The sequence below is a fragment of the Cladophialophora psammophila genome (genome assembly GCF_000585535.1).
Source record: "Cladophialophora psammophila CBS 110553 chromosome Unknown aczJe-supercont1.9, whole genome shotgun sequence".
Lineage (NCBI taxonomy): Eukaryota > Fungi > Ascomycota > Eurotiomycetes > Chaetothyriales > Herpotrichiellaceae > Cladophialophora > Cladophialophora psammophila.
Window position 1 is genome coordinate 632,695 of NW_006912930.1, and position 20,789 is coordinate 653,483.

Genomic DNA, 20,789 nt, shown 5'->3' on the forward strand with positions numbered 1-20,789 from the left:
ACAGAGTAGGTAGTCGAGGATGTTCCTGTGACCTCTGGCGGAGAAGTGTTACATGGCGCCACCTCTTCGTGCCCTGCTTTCATGGTCGACACAACCTGCTGCACGCTCGTCCATGGTTTGTGGAGAGACGGGGGAGAAACTGGAGAAGTAGAAGGCAGAGTGCATGATGTAGTGGAGACCAGGCTCAAGGCTCTCGTCCAATCAGCATCCGATGCTTGTTCCCTGTTCCGTAGGCCCCATCCCGCCATTCTAGCCAATAGTGCTCGCCGCCTGTATCTTGGCTCTGTCTTAGCGCATCTTAGCGCATCTTGGCAGGAAAATCACTAAAGCTAAAAGGCTCCTCAGTGCCACCAGCAAAAAGACCCTTGTGCGTCATCTGCGCCACTGACCACATTCAGTCCAGGGCCATGGCGGAGATCATTCCCTTTTCTGCCCTTCTCACAACTCCCCAGCACCCAGTATTGTTCCACCACGGCTATCAAGGCACGGCAGGCTCCAACCTCGTGGAGGCCTGAATGCAACAGACCGTCGATCAATCATCCCTCTCGTCTATTGATGGGACCATCACTTTCCCCCCTCACGTCAATTCCTGTGATGTTGTTCGATGCAACCTCGCCCGTCTTAAATTGACGCAAGCGCACCAATCTATACACACTGGACGTTTGCACACCCTGCATGGACTCGGTCTATCTCTGAGCGAGAGTCAAGGGGACTGGCTGTTCGCGGCACCACATATCCGACATTAGCCACAAGACATATTGGGAGTGCCGTCGAGCCGCGTATCCATGACTCGCGTGGACCTCGCAGCGCAGTATGTATCCCAATTCATCTTCATGTCCGAGATGAGCCCTTTCGACCTCTCGCCGGATCGTCCCCACGTGTTGGTGGTCGGTTGCTGATCACACAGCCTCACCACCTTTCAAGGTCTATCGCATCACCAATAGAATTCTATTGAGTTCTTAACAGACCCACGAAGGGTGAAAAAGGGTTGCAGTCCAACTAGGATCCACCTCGCTGACTCCCTCGGTCGCAACCTGATTCTTTTCGTTTAGTTCAACTTGTCCTGACTGATCTCCATACTAGATTTCCATCTGCCAACATGCTCCCACCTGCAATGTGCTTGGAGGCGATGAGTTTGTGGTTTGGCACAGTTCGAAAGAGTTATATGTATTTCTTTCAAGCTCTCGGCTCAATGTTGATCGCCTCTTACGCGTCTTAAGAAGTCGAAGCTTTTTGCCTCTTAGCGAGGCGGAGGTATACCTTCGGGCCATCCAGTGACAGCCAAGTTCCAGACTCTGCGCACACTTGCTAAGACGGGAACAAGGGGACTCATTGTTCTGCCGTAGATTGTTTTCGTTTCTTCGAATACACAACGCGTCTTTCAGAAAGGTAAGCTGCATTAATGGCAACTTGGACGATTTTATCGAAGTCGACACAGGAGACTTTCGCAGAATGTGATTGGTCAGCGCTTGACATGAGGAGTCATAATTCTGAGTCGTCAATTGATCACAACTTCTCTCAAAACCAGCATTTATACCTCAAACATGCAGGGAGGAGGGTTGGAAACCGTGTCCTGGAGCGTTTATCGACCCAAATTAATTCGCCAGTGAAGGGGAAACTTGATTGTCGATAGTTTCGAAAGAATCGTTCACGACCTTAAGGAGCATCATCCCAGGCTACGCAACCAGAAGATTGTCCATTGCTCAATGAACATGACCTCCTCCCCGTCGCAATCATTGACCACTATAACAATTAAACCAATCACATCCGAAACTGACATCCCAATCTGCGCAAGGCTCGCCGATGCAGCATTGAAACCAGATGCCTTCCACGAGTTTCGGAGCCGGTACATGGAGAAGAATGTGTATGACAACACTATTGAGAAGCTAACCGAAGCGTTGCGAGATGACCGGGGCCGGTTCTTTGTGTTCAAGGCCGTTGCCTCGCCAGTTCCGAGGGAAGATCCAACCATAGATCTCGAGGACACCGCCAGCACAGAAACCGAAGGGGAGCAGCTGGAAACCATCGTGGGCTTCACGCTGTGGACGAAGGGATACGTCGAGGTGCCTAAGATGGACCCGTTCGCATCAAAAACTAGGACAGCAGCGGGACCGCCCTTAGAGACAAGTATTACACCCGCGCCCACGTCGGAAGGTGTCAGTACTGGAATTGCCGTTGGCGTGCCGAGGGATCATGCCATTGCTAGAGGCGACGGTGCTCCTAGCCCAGCAGGAAAACCAAAGCCATTCTACGCAAATCCGGACGCGGAATTGAGTCGGAAACTGGGCAATGCGTACGTCGGTACCATCAGGGGGAAGCGGCATTTGTGTAGGTTCATGAAAAACACTCTCCCCAGATTCATCGCCTGCATTCCCCGAGATCCTGAAGATATCGGAAAGACATCCTCATAAGCATGCCACTTTGGCACTTTCGCTGACACTGGACAATCCACGCCCGCAGATCTCCACTGGTTGGTCGTCCACCCGTCGTACCAACGGCAGGGTATCGGGCAGAAGCTGCTCAACTGGGGGATTGAAGTTGCCGACGGCGAAAATATCGTGGCGTGGTTGTTTGCACGACCGGCTGGGTCTAGACTGTATGAGCGCAATGGCTGGAAAGCCGTACTGATCATCGAGGTTGACGTTCCTGATGAGGATTTGATGGTGGCGCCTGTCGTGGCCATGTTGAGGTTACCTGCCCAGCAAAGAGGGTAAATGGCTTCGGAATCTGACTGGCGCCATGGCCAAGGGAGTGTGACAGTATTCATTTACAACCAAGCTAGATCCTATCCACTGTGTATTCTGCCTCACCTGGCTCTTATGTATCACACAAATAACATAAAATACTGCAAAGTTTCCAGGGCAAAAAAAGTTCTGTTCCACTACGGATCGAACCATAGTCTTCTTCTCTCATGTACAGAGGACAAAAAATTCAAATCCCACAGGTCTAATGTTACCTTTCCCTTCCTCCCAACAATTAGATCTCACAGCTGTTGCTTGCTCCATGGGTATTCTCACAACACCCACGGCATCTAATTGTTGAACGACAATATGGCGAGACCTCCTGCTACCTCAAGGTATTGACTAATAGTTGATTGAGTGGCACATCATGGAATGATGATGCATCAATTCTTCTATTAGAACCTCGGGCAACAGCAAAGCACATATCGTCGTCGAAGAGGAAGGGAAAGGCCCCACCCACCAAACCCGATAGAACATGAACTTTTGCCACAGATGCCAGATTCAAAGTGTAGCCCGTTGAGGTCTCATAACTGCTGTTGCACTTCTTGCGAATCGGAAAATGTTGAAACAAATTCCGGCCCTGAAAAATATAAAATCATGATCTGGGCCAGAGCCGTTGGTAATATGCTGTATGGTCGGCTTGGCGGAAGAAGTGACGCACACGACATTGTGAAGTACTACTAGTGGTGTAGTTGATTCATCCTGAACCTGTGTTTCATTCTGCCTGGTCCGGGGTAAAAGGCTTATCTCGTCTTTTTCGCGGACGGGCTTTTGATCGCGAAGGCCGTGGAGATCTCTTGGAAACCTGCATACAGAATCAAGAAAGGTATGAAGACCCACAACATGTTGAAAAAGACCAAGTACAGCCAGAGATAGACGGGGTCGTCGCTAGCCAGTGCGTTGCTGCCGCTCAACCACTCCGGTGCAAACGTCATAAATCCTCCATAGAGCTCCCCGGTTGCGAGAATGATTGCTGTAAACCAAAGCCGGGACTGACAGCGACTTTTGATATTTTCATCTGTGGTGTTGGCAATCTTGGAAACCAGATAACATATGTACACAGCAGCCGGTCCAGCCAATCCAACGGTGAGAATTTCCAGTGATATGACGTTCAGGTCTGCGCCTCCCCATCTTCGATCAGCTTTTGCATATTCCTGCCACAGTCTGGCCATGGGCCCTTGGGAGTATAGAGCACCGTATCGACGGTCGGGTCGATTGAACAGGTAGGCTTGCGGCTCACCGCCCCAAGACGCTGGATGTGAGACGTCGGCGGTTTGTGGCGGCAATTGCGCATAGGAGAAGAAACAATGGTACAAGAAGCTGCCCTCAATGATGAAATGGGTGAGGAAATCATAAGCATGCCACAGGAAGAGGAGGTAAAGCTTTCGAGGTGCGGATTTGGGTAAGGCATAGGCGGCAAGTATTTGCGCTGATGGCATCAGAGAAAAGGCAACGGCGAGGGAGAAGGCGGTGCCAGCGTCCAGTGTGAAAGGAGGTGAGGTGGCCATGACTACAGCAGACGCCATGATCGTAATCCAAAGGGAAAGAAGGTCGTTGTAAGTACCTTTGGTTGCAGTGACGATCGATCTGCTGGAAAAGGAGCGCGGATGCGGGACGTTTGCATATTGCAGGAGGACGACTGGCTCGTTCGGGAACAGGCTGCGAAGGGCGGGAAGAGCTTGGCTCCCTTACAAACCTTGGAAGCCTGGCAGCGCTTGCTGACGCCCTCCAAAAATAGTTAGGTGAGCCTAGGACTAGCAGGAGTCCAGGACTACCTACAAGAGGTAGGCATAGGCGGTGTCTGCCCCTACTGGTAGACCACTAACCTAGGTAGCTTTCCCCAGCTTTTACCCCTCTAAGCGTTCCAATTTACTGGCGGCTGACCTGTTTGGCTAGATCCCCCCCCACGCAAAACACAGCGCATTGCTTTTCCGGGGATGAGGGGTGTTGGGATGCCCAGGATTCCTCGCCATGACAAGTCAAGGTTCGCATCACACGACGCACATGTGCTGGGCGCCGCTTAAGGGATGCTGCTCTCCCCATTTCTGCCCCCGCCCACTGCGTTCGTTCAACTCCTCAAATCTCAATATGGCCCTCCTTTCCAACCCCTTCTTTTGAGACTCGCCAGTTTGGACTACCTTCAGTGAAGGATAGAGTCAGGTTGTTTGCGCTAATCCCAACACCTCAATTCAACAAGACAGCTGCCAGCGCGTATACGAATCGAGGCCCAGGGGCACGGACATCCGGTCGTGTTCTTCTGCAACTGCCCTTGGTGCATTCGGGCCAACCTCATGGACAATCTGTCGTTGATGGCAGACTCTCTCGAAGACCAGCCTGACGCTCCAGCCACGGCTGAATTGTACCAACCCCTCCTACCCTGTGACGCTTGCAGAAGGAGGAAAGTAAAATGCTCCAAAGACGAGCCTTGCGAGCGGTGCATATCGTCGGGACTGAGATGCACAAGAGAGATTGCGCGAAAGAAGAGAGGGCCAAAGAAGGGATCAGGTTCTGTCCTCGCAAAACTGCGAGATGAAACCCAGGATATGTCACCGCCGCAAGAGCAAACATTCCCGCCACTCGACCTGCCTGAGTTGCAACTACATATCCCCTCTTTGAACAGAGCAGTGGCACACGACAGTCCTCTAGCCTCGTCATTGAGCTCTCCTACAAGCTCATATTTCGGCGACTCGTACGGCCCAACCTCAGATCCGTCTGCTGTCCCGAGGTCCTTTCCCGTCTATCAGAATGGCGCTGCATTCGATCCGACTTTGCATAAAGAATTTTCTCAAGCAGGCATTCAATTTCCCGCATCATGGCAGATGCAAAGCTCGGAGCTCCTGCAGTTCCAAGCACCCCGTTCGCCCAATGGATACATGTCCATCAAAGATCTCGCCCAAGAAATCTTCCAGGAGACGTATCCTCCAGTTTCCCGTACGCTCCCTCCAAGATCAAATGCACAAACGCCATCAAGAAGTCCAACGCCTCTCACCAAACCCACCTCCCTCGAAGCTATATTGAACCGTGCTCCCACCAGTGCTCCCACCAGCGCACCCTCCCCGACTCTAACCGCTACAAGCTCGCCTATGCCGCTTCATGGACCCAAGTCGTTATATCGAAGCGACTCTGGAGATTTCCAATGTCCACATCAGATACTAGTATTAGCAGCAGAATTCGAATTGTCGGCAAACCTCATGACCCAGTGCATTCGTCAATATTTTAGACATCTCTACCCGATCCGGCCTACGATTCACGAAAGCTCATTTCTTCAACGCCTCAATAGATTTGATGAACTATCCAACGAGGAGAAGATCCTGGTCTTATCAATTTGCGCCAACACGGTCCTTCACGCGGCCCCTCAGTCAGACCTTTCATTAGATAGGAAAATGCAACTCGGAAAGCAGTTTGTGGAACTGTGTTTCCGTTTACGAGGTCAGTACGACTGGGCAGAGTCAGCTACACTTCTGTCAATACAAGCCAGCTACCATATTAGCGTGGCGCTGTTTGAACTCAAAAAGCCTCGATCTCACGAGTTGTACCTCCGCGAGGCCATTTCCATGGCCATTGAACAAGGCCTACATCTTGAATCCACCTATTTCGGCATGGATGATATCCAAGCAATCTGTTCCAGGCGAACCTTCGCCTTGCTCTTCATCACAGAGCGTGGCCTGGCCATACTCCGTAACAAACGTGCCCAGATCTCTCGGCTACCTCTTCTATCCAACGAGTATTTCGATGAACAAGACGGAATTATTCTGGCAGGATTCACCGCTCTGGTCAACCTCTTCTCCATCCTCGACGAGAAGTTCGTCCAACTTTGGAGTACCACATCCTTCGAGTCCGTATCTTCGGGCTACGAGCCGTACGACAACATTGCGGCAATTCAGCACTCGCTCAACGAGATGTCTTTTGAAAACTTCCCCATGACGGACATTCAAAAGGCCGATGTCCTCATCACCCATCACTGGCTAAGATTAATTTTCTGGCAGGCCTCAATGCGTCAGGGCCTGGTCAGCTACAGCGCCTCTGACCCAATCTTCACCTCTACGTATCCCATCACCATCGCGAAGGACCTGTGCGCGGCTATCAGCGGCTTGACACACAACGCGATCCTAGTGCACGGGCTAGGCATCTTCGAAAAACTGTTCGAGGTTGCATATACATTGATGGATGCGCTGACGATCGCGAACACATATTGGTCTGACAGTCAGGAGTTACGGCATCTCTTTAACCTGTTAAGTGCGAGCCCGAACAGTCAAAGTACGTATGTGAAGATGTTGCGGACGAAGATCCAGGAAGGCAGCCCGGCTGCGAGCCCGCCTCATCGGGTACCGCAGCTAATGTAGGTCATGTAGAGAAGGGCCCACTGGGGGGTATCGCGTTCGAGTATGGAACAGGCACTCGCGAGAAGGACAACTGTCAGTCTCAGAATGGGCAAAATGCCCCTGGCACACGAAATACGTACATATCCTCCATTATTTCGCACATGTTGTCCAGTTTGTTACATTGCACTGGGTATCTTAGCTACCGCCGACCTCTTTCTCTGCCAATTGCACAGGTTTCTAGTTTTGTCTAGTTTGTTTGTTTGCTTGCTCGTTAAATCATCCATGCATGGACGGAGTACATACCTAGCTATATATAATTATATATATATGCTACACGACAAAATGTGGAGGAGGCAGGGAAATCAGTGTGACCTACGTGTCTCATTTGTGATCCCTGGAGGCCACGTTGCTCAATCAGCACTCACGGAGGATGTCTATCTGCTTCCACATCTACCTACGTGCATAAATTCATACAAACACACCCATCTGCTACTTTGACAGCGGCGCAGCAGCTGAGTTGAAATGGACTAGTGTTGCGTTTACGCCACGCCACGCCACGCCACGCTTCTATTGCATATATATCTGTACTTGTGCTTGACTTCTTCCGTAAGCTTTCTTTCTTTCTCCACATCTCTATTCGTCTTGACAAATATGTGAAAGGGATGGGTCTCGTATAGATAGCATGTACGGTCCGATGGACTAGCGAGGAACTAGAGAGAATGGCAATCGTATCGAGTCGGTTCGTCCACTGGGGGGGAGACTCGACACTTAGATTTGAGGAGAGCAGGAACAATTGTGGTCCAGAAGATTAGTGGCCCTCAATCCGGATTATCTATCGTATCGAGCCAAAAAAAAAAGAAAGTAGATCTCTCCTTCAATGACCTAGCCTTCTTGTTCAATATGCCATCCCAGCAATGAAGCCACCATCGACACACCAACCAGCTCCGGTGACAAAACTCGCCTTGTTCCCCGCTAGAAACACACACACGTCGGCGATTTCCTCTGGCAATCCGAACCTCCTCATCGGCGTGCTCTGGACCGGATTCGTTTCGAGCCACTTCCTGGTTTCCGGGTCTGGGTTTGTCATCGGCGAATCCACGATGCCCGGCAAGACGGCGTTGACGCGAATGCGTTCGGAAGCATAGTCAATTCCATCGGAGCGGGTAACTGCTAATGCGCCAGCCTTGGCACCGCTGTAGGCAGGGCAGTTGGACTGCGACACTAATGCGAGGCCGGAGGAGATGTTAACAATGCTACCACGCTGGGCGCGAGTCGGCGGAATCTGAGCTTCGGGGTATGCGTCGCAATCTAGAGACTGGGAGCGCATGATCCGCAGGGCTTCGCGGGAGCATAGCCACAGGCCGCGGTAATTCACATTGTTCTGCTTGTCGAAATCCTCCAGCGAGAAGTCAGTTGAACGGCCAAAGTAGATGACTCCCGCGCAGTGTACGGCATAGTCGAGACGGCTGAAGGTTTCTTTGACACCGGTGTAGGCTCGCGTGACACTGTCCGGGTTGGAAACGTCACATTTGAAAATGTGGACTTTGAGTGAGGTGTTGCTTCCAACGGCCTCCTCGATGAGTTCTTTGGTGGTCGAGAGGCCCGCTTCATTCAGGTCCAGAAGGGCAAGACGAGTACAACCTGCTTGCGCAAATGCTAGAGCTGTTGCTCGGCCGATGCCCGAGCCCGAGCCAGAAATGAGCGCGACTCCCGGGACGTCTGTTTTGCTTGTCATTGCGATTGGTCTGAGGATGAGGATGGAACCCAGTTGCTTGAGAGTTCTTGAATGAGACAAGAGTTGATGGATATGCTGAGGAGAGATATGTCGTTCTCGTTCGTGATACTTCCCGGATGTATCGCGCTTGCCACGTCAGTATGGATGCAGCTAGAGCAGTAGCAAGTGCGGAGAATATCAAATGTAAATGTGAGACGGAGCCGGGAGTCACGTGTGCGTTAGTGTGAGGTTCTCCAGAATCCTGTACGCCCTTGCATCGTATACATCTGATTCTGGTGTGGTGGATTCTGCAATAAACGTATGAGCCGACCAAAGATGGCTTTGAAGAAAGAAGCAAAGATTTCGTCCGAAAGAGGTTCTCTCGTATTCAAAAGAAATCGTCGTCATCATCGTCATTCCGTCTCACCATTATCGGTCGTTGCTGTCTAACTTGGGCCTCCCTTCCAGGCTGATGGAGTGCAATGGCTTCCTTGAATGCATTTTCAAATCCGTTTGCAGTTCCGCACCCTGTATCTGCATATATTCTCTCTGCATCTGGAAGCCATTTCTTGATTTGCTCAGCACGATTGTAGTGGCTGGGATGCGTGGACAAGAACTGTGGTGGCTCGAATTCCGACGCTTGCTTCATGCGTTGCCAGAAGTCCAAGGCTCCTCGAGGGTCGTAGCAGGCTTCGGCCATCATAAGGAGGCCAATCCGGTCGGCTTCAGCTTCTTGCGTTCTTGAATTCGGAAGCGACAGTAACAGCTCAGCGATGGTTCTTCCGGAGTGGCCGCTAATATCAAAGATGAGGGAAACAGCCCAAGCAGCGAGGAGGATGAAACTAGATCTCGAGGCCCTCTCAGCGGCATGGTGGGCGACGTTGTGAGCGATCTCGTGGCCCAACACGGCGGCCAGGCCAGTCTCACTCTGGCAAATAGGCAGAATACCCGAGAAGACGAAGACTTTTCCGCCAGGCATTACGAAAGCATTCTTCTCTCGAGGGTCGTTGATGACATGGACCCGCCAGTCATCGCCTGCAAGACCTCGAGTGGTTGGAAGTAGCTTTTCAACAACTTTGGCGACTTGCATGGTTAAAGGATGGTCGGGCGGAAGGATATTGCCTTGAAATTCTTGCAGCAAGGCTTTGTACATTCCGGCTCCGCCGAAGAATTCCTTCTCTGCTGACGGAGAGATCATATTAAACCGTCGTCTGTGAGTGACTGGGACCTCTTCAAGATTGTAGACGTAGAATACGCCACCGCCCACACCAATCACAGTCAGCGGCCTCTGGTAGTTCCGCCAGAGGTACTGCATGCGAAAGACGGGGCCAAAGTTGCTCCATTGCTGTTGCTGCCCCTGCTCCTGGCCATACCCATTGCCATCACCAAATCGCCTATAACGCGAGCGAGGACCCCAAAAGAGAGACCGTCGTGGTTGAAACTGCGGACCTTGTCCGAACCTGAAAACAGTTTTAGAGCTGTGCTGAAAACGCCGGCAAGCTGCTTGACTGGCAGCTCGCTGGAACACCCGGAAGGTGAACATGGGAGAATAGAGGCGTCTCAGAGTATCTCGGGCGGCCTGTATATGTCTGAAGGTGGATGGATGATGCGTGATGAGATGGCTGGCGCTTCTAATCACTGTATAGCATGATTATTGTTTGGTTGGTCTTCGAAAGTCAAATACTTATAACAAATAGTTCGAAGGCGAGAGGCAAATAAGGCCGAAGTTGAAATGACGCAGGCAAAACAGTGGCATTGGTCATGTGACCCTCATGTCTACCTCGATGTCTTCATGCTTTCCGCTGACTTTTCAACCACCTGTTTCGATACATCTGTGACATCTCAAGTTACAACGATGTCGTTGGTCGCATACTCAGATTCCGAAAGCTCAGAAGATGAGAAGATCCAGCCGCAACCGAAGACCGATAAGCCCTCAACGAAGATTGCCATCAAGACGAACACAAACTTCACAGTCAACAAAGCGAACCCCAGAAAGATCCAGGTCAAGCTACAAGATGCCCCCGTAAACGGTGATACAGATGGAGAGCCTGCTCCGAAGCGACCTCGAATCGGCGGTGGAGGGGGGACGTTCAGTGGTTTCAACGCGATGCTGCCTGCGCCCAAACGAGATGCTGATTCCAAAGCCCCTCTAAAGCCTGCTGCAAGGAAAGTCTTTAGCCTGAAGACGGGCGCTGAGCCTGGCTTCAGTCGAGAAGCGGATGAAGAGCTACGCAATTTGTTTGCAGACCAAGAGCACCAAAGGGAAAGCACAAACTTCGATACGGATGAGACTATACCTCCGATACCGAAACGAGCAGGCCACGCGAGAGACGTACCGAAGCCGCAGCCGATACAAGGAAATCCCTTCATGTTCAAACCACTCTCCGTGGTGCGAAATAGTAAGAAGACAAAAAAGAAGCTTGATGGCCTGAAATCAGCAATTGCGACAGCGCAGGGTGAGGCGACAGCTGCTTTATCGAGTGATGCGGGTTCTGCGCACTCCCGAATTGCTGAGCCTGGTCCTCCTCTGAAGAAAGTCAGCCTATTCTCCATGGATGGAGGGACAACGACAGCGCCACAACCTCAAGACCAACAAGAAGAGGACGAGATCGTCGAGTTTTTAGATGAAGCTCCTGAAGAGGCCATTCCCTCAGTACCAATAGAAGTTCCTGTCACTAGCTCAGCAAATCCTCAGCCTCAATCCCTCGACTCCATCGCTGCTGATCTGAATCTCTCGAAGGCAGACCGGCGGCAGCTGTTCGGGCGCCGCGGTCGGTCAAGTGGTACAGCCATCAACGTGGTCAACTTCAACACGGACCAGGAATATGCGGCGAACGAACTCTTGCGCGCGACCGGAGAGCAAGTGCAACACAATCCAGTTCGAGCTATTGCTCCAGGCAAACACAGCCTGAAACAACTGGTAAATGCCGCCACCGGGCAGAAAGAGGCACTCGAAGAAAGCTTTGCCACCGGCAGGAGAAACAAAAAGGAGGCTGGAAGCAAATATGGATGGTAAATTGTTTTCATCTGACCATGGCCGACCTTTGAGCACTTGATCTAGTTCTATCTTTTGACGAGAGGTTTTGGTGATGGCACCAGCAGCCCACAGCCTGTTGCCTCGACATACGGAAAGACCCATCCGGAGCCCTGGTATGATAACAATCGCAACATCTCACTTTTCACTGTACGCCTCGGTCATTTCTCTCTCCATCCCTGATCGCTTCACCAAGGAGTTCTCCGCAAGGGGCAGCCGCCTCCATCAATAGTCCCTGACAGAAGAACCGCTCTGAACTTCGTTATCGACATTTTGTTCCCAATCCACAGAGCCATCCATGAAGCTATCATCCGGTCTCTGGCCAGTAGTACCGTGGTTGATAGCATTACGTTCGCTTCGTCTAGCGGTCTCGGCCGAAGTTCCTGCTTGATTGGTATTGTGTCGACTCGGATGTTTGCCACCACTTCCTTGATATAGCGGGGGATTGTAAGTTCCGTGCGGATCGTGCCAAACTGGACCTGTTGCTGGAGCAATCCCTGGTCTAAATCTGTTGGCTTCATCTCGCGAACGCCAGACACCATCACTAGTCTCGGGAAACATCGGTTGGCCCGGTTGGTATGGATATATCCACATGTGTCGAAACTGACCTGGACCTATCACCACCACCTGTCGCTGACGATGACCCCACAATGGATGATGAGGAGGCACTGTGAAATGAGTGGTCTTTTGATCCGCAAACGCGTTATATTTTCGACCAAAGGTGGGTTCCGTGTCTGGCTCAAGCGGCGTTATGCTTGGTAGACCGAGTCCGTTCTTTCGGGGAAAGTGTGGAATCCGGGGAGACAGCGAACTGTGACTTTTGCCCTGGCCTTGACATTGGTTTTGATTCGATAGGACTCTCGAGGTGTCGGATCCGCGAGGAGCTTGCATTTGGCAGCTGGGCATGGAAATTTCCTGGACCATGCGGTATCCTTTGTGAGGATTTGAATGGGCTGTTGACCTGACAAAGCCGATGGAATTTGCGCGCTCACTCTGTGAGTTCTTGACAGTGTAGGAGGAGTTGGAGCGAAGGGTTGAAGTGGAGCTGTTGTCGTTGCTGAAGACGTCTTGGGATAGAAGATCAAGCAGGAGGAGCAAGCGACTAATATGAATTCTGCCGAGCAACCAAGGCAATGGTGCTACAGCACTTCTGGTCCACATGCGGGCAGTGGCAGCTCGAACTGTCGTTACTCGAGGCAGAGGCGGAGGTGAGGGAGAAGCTACAATTGCGACTGTAACTGTCCTGATATTCACTTGCAGCCCTGCCGCGCGGTTCGGCCAGCACTCCTGGAGGACAGTGAAGCAGCGCCGAAAGATGAAGTCGCTATGGCCTGCTGCCTTGCTGCCTGCAGTTGGCGCTGTGTCATGGGCTCTGGCCATCGGCAGTCTGGGTTACGCTTCTTGTTTGCGCAGTTGCCACGTACAGGTTTGGTGCTATCACAGCTCTTACGCTGGAGGATGCAGCGCTCACATCGTTCACATCGCTCACAGCGGTCGCCAGTCAGTCGATTCGTCCCATTTGATCTTCTCACACTTTTCAGCTGAACGCTCTCGTTCGGGTCGTTCCCGCTTGCATCGCTTCTACCGTCATTGTCATTCCTGTCATGCTCTTCCTCTGAATTGTCTTCCAAAAGTATTTCCTGTCCTTAAGGGTTGCGCTGATGGTGACACGGTAGCGATAGCTGCAAAAGCACTCTCCGGATTCCATCGATTCAGGGTTTTGCGAGGCACCGAGTCAGATAAACGAACAAAGCTAAAAAAATGTTGTAGAGGGATCGCAGCTGTTGAATGGAACCCACATCACATTATAACATACCTGAGAATCCCATTCATAATCCAGTACTAGGAGTGCCGCTCGGGCTTGTTGTCCTCGCTCACTCGAACGAGATGGGGTGTTGTGCATGTCGGGAAAGACTTGGGCATGGACGCGGATAATGGGCTCTGGGTTATTCATCTTCCAACACCACGGGGAGAGAGACACAGGGCGGGAAAAGGAGAGAACGGGGGACATCTCAAGGTTGCAGGTAATAAGAAGCTCAAGGGAGTGTTCTGAAAAGACAAGTCCTGATGATGGATGAAGTCGCACCCTCTTCGACAGAGGGCAACCACTCAGTTGTTGTGTTCATCACTCTCCTGTTTCACGCCCGCTGTATATTCCCGTCCTTTACACGCGCCTTGTATTGTAGTGAGTAAATAACGACTGATCAATCTCATAGACAAATATACTACTTACTACCTCTTCTTTGTCTTTGTTTCTTTGGCTTTGCACCGAAAAGAAAAAGACGTTGTTACTTCAGATACAGCCTAATTGAGACTGGCTAGGTCTTGGCACTGCGGCAGGTACCTGACACCTAGTATTTAAACTTGTTCTGTCAAACCTGTTGGCACTCTCGATAGATTCTCAATTAACGAACCTTTAATATGACCCTAACTGGTTCCACAGAGTGCTGCGCACCAAGTAGCTGGCGCAGGGTTTCCATCTTCTTGTCTAGGTCATTAAAGGGCTTTTTCACACGCAGCGTACACATCATAGCCAGAAGGGAAGCCAACCAATGCCAGTCAATTCTTCAACAGCGGGATCATCAGGGTGTATCAGGGCGACAAACCTGAAATCATGTTGCACTCGTTCAGCAGGCAAGCGACGTCGGGGTGTTGGCCGCGGTCCCGTCCAAGTACGGCACCGGTTTCTCCGCGACCTGGCTTTCTCGCCCTAACAGTGGATAAAATCTGCATGCAGAAGGCCCGGTTCTTCAGGAGAAATCCCAAGGCTGCCCCGTCCTCCATCCCTTGGGTGGCGCCCTGTTCGCCGAACGGCAGCATCGGATGGGCGGCGTCACCTATGAGGACGACACGTCCGCAGGCCCATGTGGGAAGCGGATCGTAGACGAAAATGGGCCAGCGCTGGACGTCGCTGGACAGGATGATCTTCCGACCTCTTGAGTCGAAGTGGCCGAACTAGGTCATCATGGCCGGCTTGAGTTCTGCGGTGGCGTCTACTACAGTTTTTGAAGCCGAAGGGTGAATGCCCACAAAGTCTTGCGGCTCCCCACTGGACACGTCGAGTCGATTACTATTCTGTTGCAATTTATCGTGATTGAAGCGAAAAACAAAACTCACTCGTGACATGCGTACCCAACGATGTGCCTCTGATCCACTGTTTCAGTCGTATCTACCAGTAAGTTCACTACACCCTTGGACGTCTCCAGCGACGCCAGCTCCTCTGCAGCACGACTCCCATACCATCCTCACTCACACATTGGACTGCCGGGCCCAGACGCACTTCTACTGGCGGGCCCCACGACGTATCCTCCTCACCCTCATCCTTGATGGCAAGCCTCAGGAGCTCCCGGTGCAAGTCGGCACGGTGCGCTGTGAGCGCTCACGGCTCTGGGTGGCCCGGCGTGGCACTGAGCGGCATGGAACTCAGTTGCTTAAAGTTGTCCCCGCACAAGACGTTCCAGTGGTGTGAACGACAAGCGTGGCCTCGCACGGCGTCGAAGCCGAGATGCGCGAGCACGCGGCCCCCATTGAGGTTGACATGGAGGCCAACGCCAACCACCGTTGACAGGGAGGACTTTTCGAGAACGGGAATGCGGTGGCCAGCTTGTTGGAGAGAGGAGGCGGCAACAACGAGGCCAGCGATGCCAGCGCCGACTACGACGATTTTTAGGGACATATTGGGTGGCTGGGAGTATAGTATCTGGATATGATGAGCATGCCTGGGTTCAAATGAGCCCGAGAGTCGTATTTGAAGGTCCTGTTACATCAAAAGGGAGGGTTTCCCGGGCTGACGGGTCTCACCAGGGCAAATTCCTCACAATAATGCCCCAATGATCCACAATCAATCGAAACTAAATAATAAGAGCTTTTACCATGTTCACGGAGCTTTCTCTCGAATATACATAAAGTGGATTTGGAAAGGGGGTGTCGATGCATATAGCATTAGAGTCCAAGCTGTACGGGGGCCAGCTTCAATATCTCAACTTATCAACCACGTCGATTGTACCAGACCATCTCACGAGCTGGACACCATGCAGTCACCATAAGCAAGTCAACCGCCTGCCTAGAGTCCCTCGCGGCCACCATCGTCGAGAAAGTCACTGCCCTCTCGCACCGTCTCGGCGCCGAAGGCATACCGAAGCCTACTGTCGAGGAGCTTTCCGAACAGGGTGTCCAGATTAAAGTGATTGCATGCGATGTATCAGTGGCTGCATCGCTCGCCACGGCTCTGAATAAATGCAGGGTTGAGCTCGGACCCATCCATGGCGTCTTCCAGTGCGCGGCGGTCCTGCACGACGCACTCTTTACAAACATGACGTACAGCGACTAGACTGGAAGCATTCGGTCCAAGGTCCAGGAAGCCAGAACCTGAGTGACTCGCTCCCCGAAGTTGACTTCTTCATCATGCTGAGCTCCTTCGCGTGGTTTCTGGGAGCCATGAGTAAGCCAACTATGCTGCTGGCTGTGCATTCCAAGATGCGTCGACTCTTGCGCGTCGCGTTCTCGGCCAGTCCGCAGTAAGCATCGACCTCGGTGTGAGGCGCAATGTGGGTGCCCTCGCAGAGAACGGCGCCATAGGGGGACATCAAGGAATGGGAGAAGGTATGAGGGATCCGCGAAGACAGCTTTCTCGCCCTTATGTGACTGAGTATACAGACCGACCAGATGGGCATTGGGGCGCGGGTCGTCACCGATCTGGGGATGCGGGCAGGCTCTCTTGCCGTAGGCATCAAGTAGCCGTGCTATTTCGAGACCCATCCTCGCTTGACGTCTCGCTCATGTGGGCTGAGGTGGCAATCCGGAGACCGGAGGCGCTCGGCTGGGCGACGAACGGCCGCCATCTGGCACGATTGCGCAAGCTGCAACCGTCCATAGTTACGGCGTCGACTCGCTGGCGGCTTTTGAGATTGTAACTTGGGCACTTGAGAGATTTAGATGCGCATTGCTGTGTTTGATGTCGTGGCGGCCGTGCCTATGACTGTCTTTTCCGAGCGCGTTGCTGCTAAACCTGGGCTGCTGTCTCAAAACGTGATCATGGCAAATTAAAACTGTTCGATTAGCTTGTAACGATGTTGCTCCTATACTTAGGTATATTATGTTCTTCCTTCATCCCACCAACACATTTTCTCGCTTTCTCGAACTAGACCATTTGTAGGGTCAAGATGACGAGTCCCTCAGCAACGTGGTCTAGACGTCTGATTGACGTAGAGACGCTGGGATAGAAACGAGGACACGCGAAAGGTTTTCTGAAGAGGTTGGAAGTGCTCGCCAGGAAGCGATAGGGATGAAACCCTCCACGTGACCCTCCCAAAGCAGCGGCACCTTCTGCCAAATTCGGGGGGAAATTTCTCCGCCCTACATTGTTAATTCCACCTCTTGCACCTCTTCCTAGTCACTGCATCGTCAAGTGCCTCTCCAGCATGGGTCATCAACGGTCAGCCTGTGATCGCTGCAGAAGTCAAAAGCTGCGCTGTCCTCGCAGCGATAAGTCGAAGGGTGACCCATGCGCCAGATGCTTGGGAGTCGGGGTCCAGTGCGTTACCAGCAGTGCACGACCCCTGGGACGACCTCGAACAACAGGCGTGGCCGAACGAAGAACCAGATCCATTAAGACAGGAAACACTGCACCAGAAACCCTTAGTGTGGGTTTGACCTCTCCGCGTCCGCCATCGACGACGGTGGGTGTGCAACCATGTTCTAATCTGTGGACGTCTGCGAGCTTGGATCCGTTCTCCGACTATCTTCCAGATCCGTCCATCGTGACCGGTTCTTATTTCGAAAATCCAGTCCCTAGCTTGACATTCCAGACGAATGTGGAATGTGCCTTCGATCTTCAATTGCCGCCTCACGATGACCTTTTCGACATTAGACTGCCGACGGAACTTTCCCAACGCCCGCAGAACAGCTTTAGCCAACCGGCCTTTGCCGAAAGCCATTCGCAGGGACCATCATTGGAGCCTTCGAAACCTGCAGACACACTCACTGCCCTATCAAGACTGAATGAAGATATCGTTAGACAGCATTCCCAGCTAAATTCGTACCTCTGGGGACCTGTGAATGGGGCGCAACATTGTCTCGATAAGTTTCACAAAGTTGAGGGAAACCCCATGGCTGAGTTGCTGCAAAGCACCTCTCAGTTCGTCGCTATTCTCGAAAACTTGGAGCGGTTGTCGCTACCACCAAATAAAACTGTCGACAGGTCTCTGCCGCACTTGCCTCCGGCCTCGGACTCTGATTTCTACACTTCGATCTCCGAACAAAGGGAAACAATGTCGCCTGTACATGGATCCTCCACAGACGTGAAGCCATTGAGCATGCCAGTTGCGCTGATGCTTCTATCAAGCTATCTCCTTCTTGTGGAGCTCTACGACGCACTATTTATCCGTGTACGTGATGCTCTGTCTAAGTTGGCAGACGTCTATGCCTTCTTTCATGAGTTGCCCGAATTCCGAGTGGCTGGCCTCCCTTCAATGAAAGTACATCTATACGCCAAGATCATCCTCCAAATCATCGAGCATCATTTCGATCGTCTTGGACGCCTGCTGGGCCTCCCGAAAGAATTTGATCTCTCTGAACAGACTACGCATTGCAAGGGGTTATTGGGCACTACAGACCTATCTCAGCTTCTACAAGTCACAATGACACAGATGAGCGGCAGTCCTAGAACATCGGGGAGTCTAACACTGAAGTCGTTCAGGTCCAATCTGAAGGGTATCCAAGCTATGCTGCCGGGATAGTGAGACTGTCCTCAACCCTTTGGACATGGTCCTGGCAGGGAATTCCGTAAGTGTCGGTTTTCAACCTCGAGTGTTTGTTAGAAAATGTATCAAAGGGCTGCAAAAAATTCAAGCTACATGTTCTCTTCGGTCCTGTACCATTTCATCCATTTCAGAGAAAAACCATTCGGAGAAGTTTAAGTGTTTCACACCATCCCGTTAAACGACCATCGCGAGGAACGGTTCAGACTATACAGCGTCCTGCGCTGATTCGGCCGAAATCTTCTGGGCCAGGACTGATGGTCGATCTCCTACTCCTTCGAGGGCTTTTTCTCGGTCTTCGCCTTTTCCATGCCGAATTCAGTTTCAAGTTCCTGGCGGAGCGGAACCTCCTTCTCCAAAAACACCAGCAAAAACCCTAGTGCTGCGAACCCGATCCCAACCTGCCATGTCCGACGGAGGCTTTCATTTAACACTGCAATGAACTGCTCGCGAGTGGAAGCAGACAGTGTGTCGAGGAATGCAGCTGTGGCATGGCTATATGCTTGACCATTGACAAGCTGACCCCTAACGACGGGATCTGTGATGAGCGTCGTCGCAAGCTCGTCGAAGCGGTTGTTAAATATTGCAGCAGGTATTGCGGTGCCCCAAGTCCCGCCAAAACTGCGCAAGAAGGACCAGGTGGATGTGGCAAGTGCTGTGTCACTTTCTGAAAGCGGTGCCATTACCGCAGGCAGCAAAGTCGAAACAATAAGTCCTACTCCCGCGGAAACAATAATTTGATAGCCAACCCAGGCGCCCGTGGAGGAATTCTGGTCGAGGAGGTCGAAGAGGCCGAAGCCCATGACTATCAATGCAAAGCCTGCATTATGCGTGGGTCGATAGCGGCCGAATTTGGACATGAACGTCCCTCCCATTGCTGCAAAGGGGACCAGAGCTAGAATGCTGGGCAGAAGCTGGACTCCTGAGTAGGCGGGCGATGACCCAAGAACACCTTGGAAGTAAACAGGGAGAAAATAGATCGACCACATGGTGACTATGCTGTGCAATAAGGTGAGGATATATGCGGTGGCCGACGTGCGATTCGCCATCAGGTGCAGGGGCATGGTTGGCTGAGGAGCGAAACGCGAACCTTCAAATGCGAGAAAGGCCGCTAGGCCCACCAAGCCACTCACCAAAGGAACAAGGACATGGTATGATGACCAGGGATATACGGCGCCGGCCCATGACAGCGCGATGAGGACGGCGCAGATGGCCGCAACGAAGAGGACATTACCAGCCCAGTCAATCGACGACAGTCTGGTGGCGAGGTTGACGTTCTTGTTCCATCTGACCTTCAAGAAGGTAAAGAGGAGTACCAATGCGACACCGCCAATAGGAAGATTGAGGTAGAAGACCCATCTCCACGTGGCGTAGTCGACAATGAGGCCACCGAAGAATGGTCCAAGAGCCGTGCCGAGAGCAACCATGCCGAAGAGGATGGCAAAGTAGTTGCCTCGTTGTCGCAAAGGAACCAAGTCGCAGATAATCATCTCAACAAGAACGCTGGTGCCGCCTGCTCCGACTCCTTGAATCACACGGCCGGTAATGAGCATCGTCATGCTGTTAGCTCCGCCGCAAATACCGCTGCCTAGAACAAAAGCCGTTGTCCCGGCGATCGTTGGCCACCGACGTCCGAAGACATTTGCCAGCTGTCCATAAAGGGGCTGCAATGCCGTCCTATCGTGCAAATTAGTCAAATCAAAATCGATGCAACGAATGGAACAAGCTGACTGAAAGAAAATGCCTCTTGGACTTACATCGTCAGGAAATATCCATTGACAGCCCATATGTACAAGTCACCCCCACCCAGATCCGCGATGATAGAAGGCAAGGCGGTAGATGTGATGGTTGCTTCCAGCGCATTAAGCAGACTTGTGAAGCTGAGGGCTACCAAAATCATCCAGAACCGAGGCCCTTTCTTCAACTTGGTCGCTGCGGGCTCGGTAGATCCTTGAGCATCTTTTAAAACGGCTGTGTCTGTCTCTTTGTTGGATGTCTCTTTGTCCTCGTTGGCAAGTGAGTCGAACTCGGCCTTCTCACAACAGAGGCCCATCTTCAAACGCGGATTCGATTCCAATTCTCGACACTCTCTTTTCGGCACATCCATCCTTTTTAGAACAGAACTTTCACACTGTTTTCGGTCGATGAATAAGAGGACAAGGCGCACTGATGGGTCAAGGGGCGTATATGCGAAGATGATGCTGGTGTGGGGGCAGTGCG

The 20,789-nt window shown here is 52.0% G+C and overlaps 9 protein-coding genes across 9 annotated transcripts; 4 read left to right on the top strand and 5 right to left on the bottom strand.

The window, feature by feature from the left end:
* Positions 1-1,712: 1,712 nt before the first annotated feature.
* A1O5_06411 (uncharacterized protein) lies at positions 1,713-2,714 on the top strand (the record flags this gene model as incomplete). Its single annotated transcript, XM_007747005.1, has 2 exons — positions 1,713-2,328; positions 2,461-2,714. 2 exons carry the CDS (start codon positions 1,713-1,715, stop codon positions 2,712-2,714), a joined length of 870 nt encoding a protein of 289 aa, XP_007745195.1.
* Positions 2,715-3,484: 770 nt separating this feature from the next.
* A1O5_06412 (uncharacterized protein) lies at positions 3,485-4,267 on the bottom strand (the record flags this gene model as incomplete). Its single annotated transcript, XM_007747006.1, has 1 exon — positions 3,485-4,267. The coding sequence occupies one exon, from the start codon at positions 4,265-4,267 to the stop codon at positions 3,485-3,487; it is 783 nt and encodes a 260-aa protein (XP_007745196.1).
* A 1,017-nt stretch (positions 4,268-5,284) lies between these two features.
* Positions 5,285-7,084, top strand: A1O5_06413 (uncharacterized protein; the record flags this gene model as incomplete). The annotated part of the gene is made up of 1 exon (XM_007747007.1): positions 5,285-7,084. One exon carries the CDS (start codon positions 5,285-5,287, stop codon positions 7,082-7,084), a length of 1,800 nt encoding a protein of 599 aa, XP_007745197.1.
* An 874-nt stretch (positions 7,085-7,958) lies between these two features.
* Positions 7,959-8,798, bottom strand: A1O5_06414 (uncharacterized protein; the record flags this gene model as incomplete). The annotated part of the gene is made up of 1 exon (XM_007747008.1): positions 7,959-8,798. The coding sequence occupies one exon, from the start codon at positions 8,796-8,798 to the stop codon at positions 7,959-7,961; it is 840 nt and encodes a 279-aa protein (XP_007745198.1).
* Positions 8,799-9,165: 367 nt separating this feature from the next.
* A1O5_06415 (uncharacterized protein) lies at positions 9,166-10,320 on the bottom strand (the record flags this gene model as incomplete). The annotated part of the gene is made up of 1 exon (XM_007747009.1): positions 9,166-10,320. The coding sequence occupies one exon, from the start codon at positions 10,318-10,320 to the stop codon at positions 9,166-9,168; it is 1,155 nt and encodes a 384-aa protein (XP_007745199.1).
* Positions 10,321-10,632: 312 nt separating this feature from the next.
* Positions 10,633-11,793, top strand: A1O5_06416 (uncharacterized protein; the record flags this gene model as incomplete). Its single annotated transcript, XM_007747010.1, has 1 exon — positions 10,633-11,793. The coding sequence occupies one exon, from the start codon at positions 10,633-10,635 to the stop codon at positions 11,791-11,793; it is 1,161 nt and encodes a 386-aa protein (XP_007745200.1).
* Positions 11,794-15,190: 3,397 nt separating this feature from the next.
* A1O5_06417 (uncharacterized protein) lies at positions 15,191-15,487 on the bottom strand (the record flags this gene model as incomplete). The annotated part of the gene is made up of 1 exon (XM_007747011.1): positions 15,191-15,487. One exon carries the CDS (start codon positions 15,485-15,487, stop codon positions 15,191-15,193), a length of 297 nt encoding a protein of 98 aa, XP_007745201.1.
* A 1,744-nt stretch (positions 15,488-17,231) lies between these two features.
* On the top strand, positions 17,232-18,548 carry A1O5_06418 (uncharacterized protein; the record flags this gene model as incomplete). Its single annotated transcript, XM_007747012.1, has 1 exon — positions 17,232-18,548. The coding sequence occupies one exon, from the start codon at positions 17,232-17,234 to the stop codon at positions 18,546-18,548; it is 1,317 nt and encodes a 438-aa protein (XP_007745202.1).
* Positions 18,549-18,838: 290 nt separating this feature from the next.
* A1O5_06419 (uncharacterized protein) lies at positions 18,839-20,622 on the bottom strand (the record flags this gene model as incomplete). The annotated part of the gene is made up of 2 exons (XM_007747013.1): positions 18,839-20,246; positions 20,327-20,622. 2 exons carry the CDS (start codon positions 20,620-20,622, stop codon positions 18,839-18,841), a joined length of 1,704 nt encoding a protein of 567 aa, XP_007745203.1.
* Between the last annotated feature and the right edge of the window lie 167 nt (positions 20,623-20,789).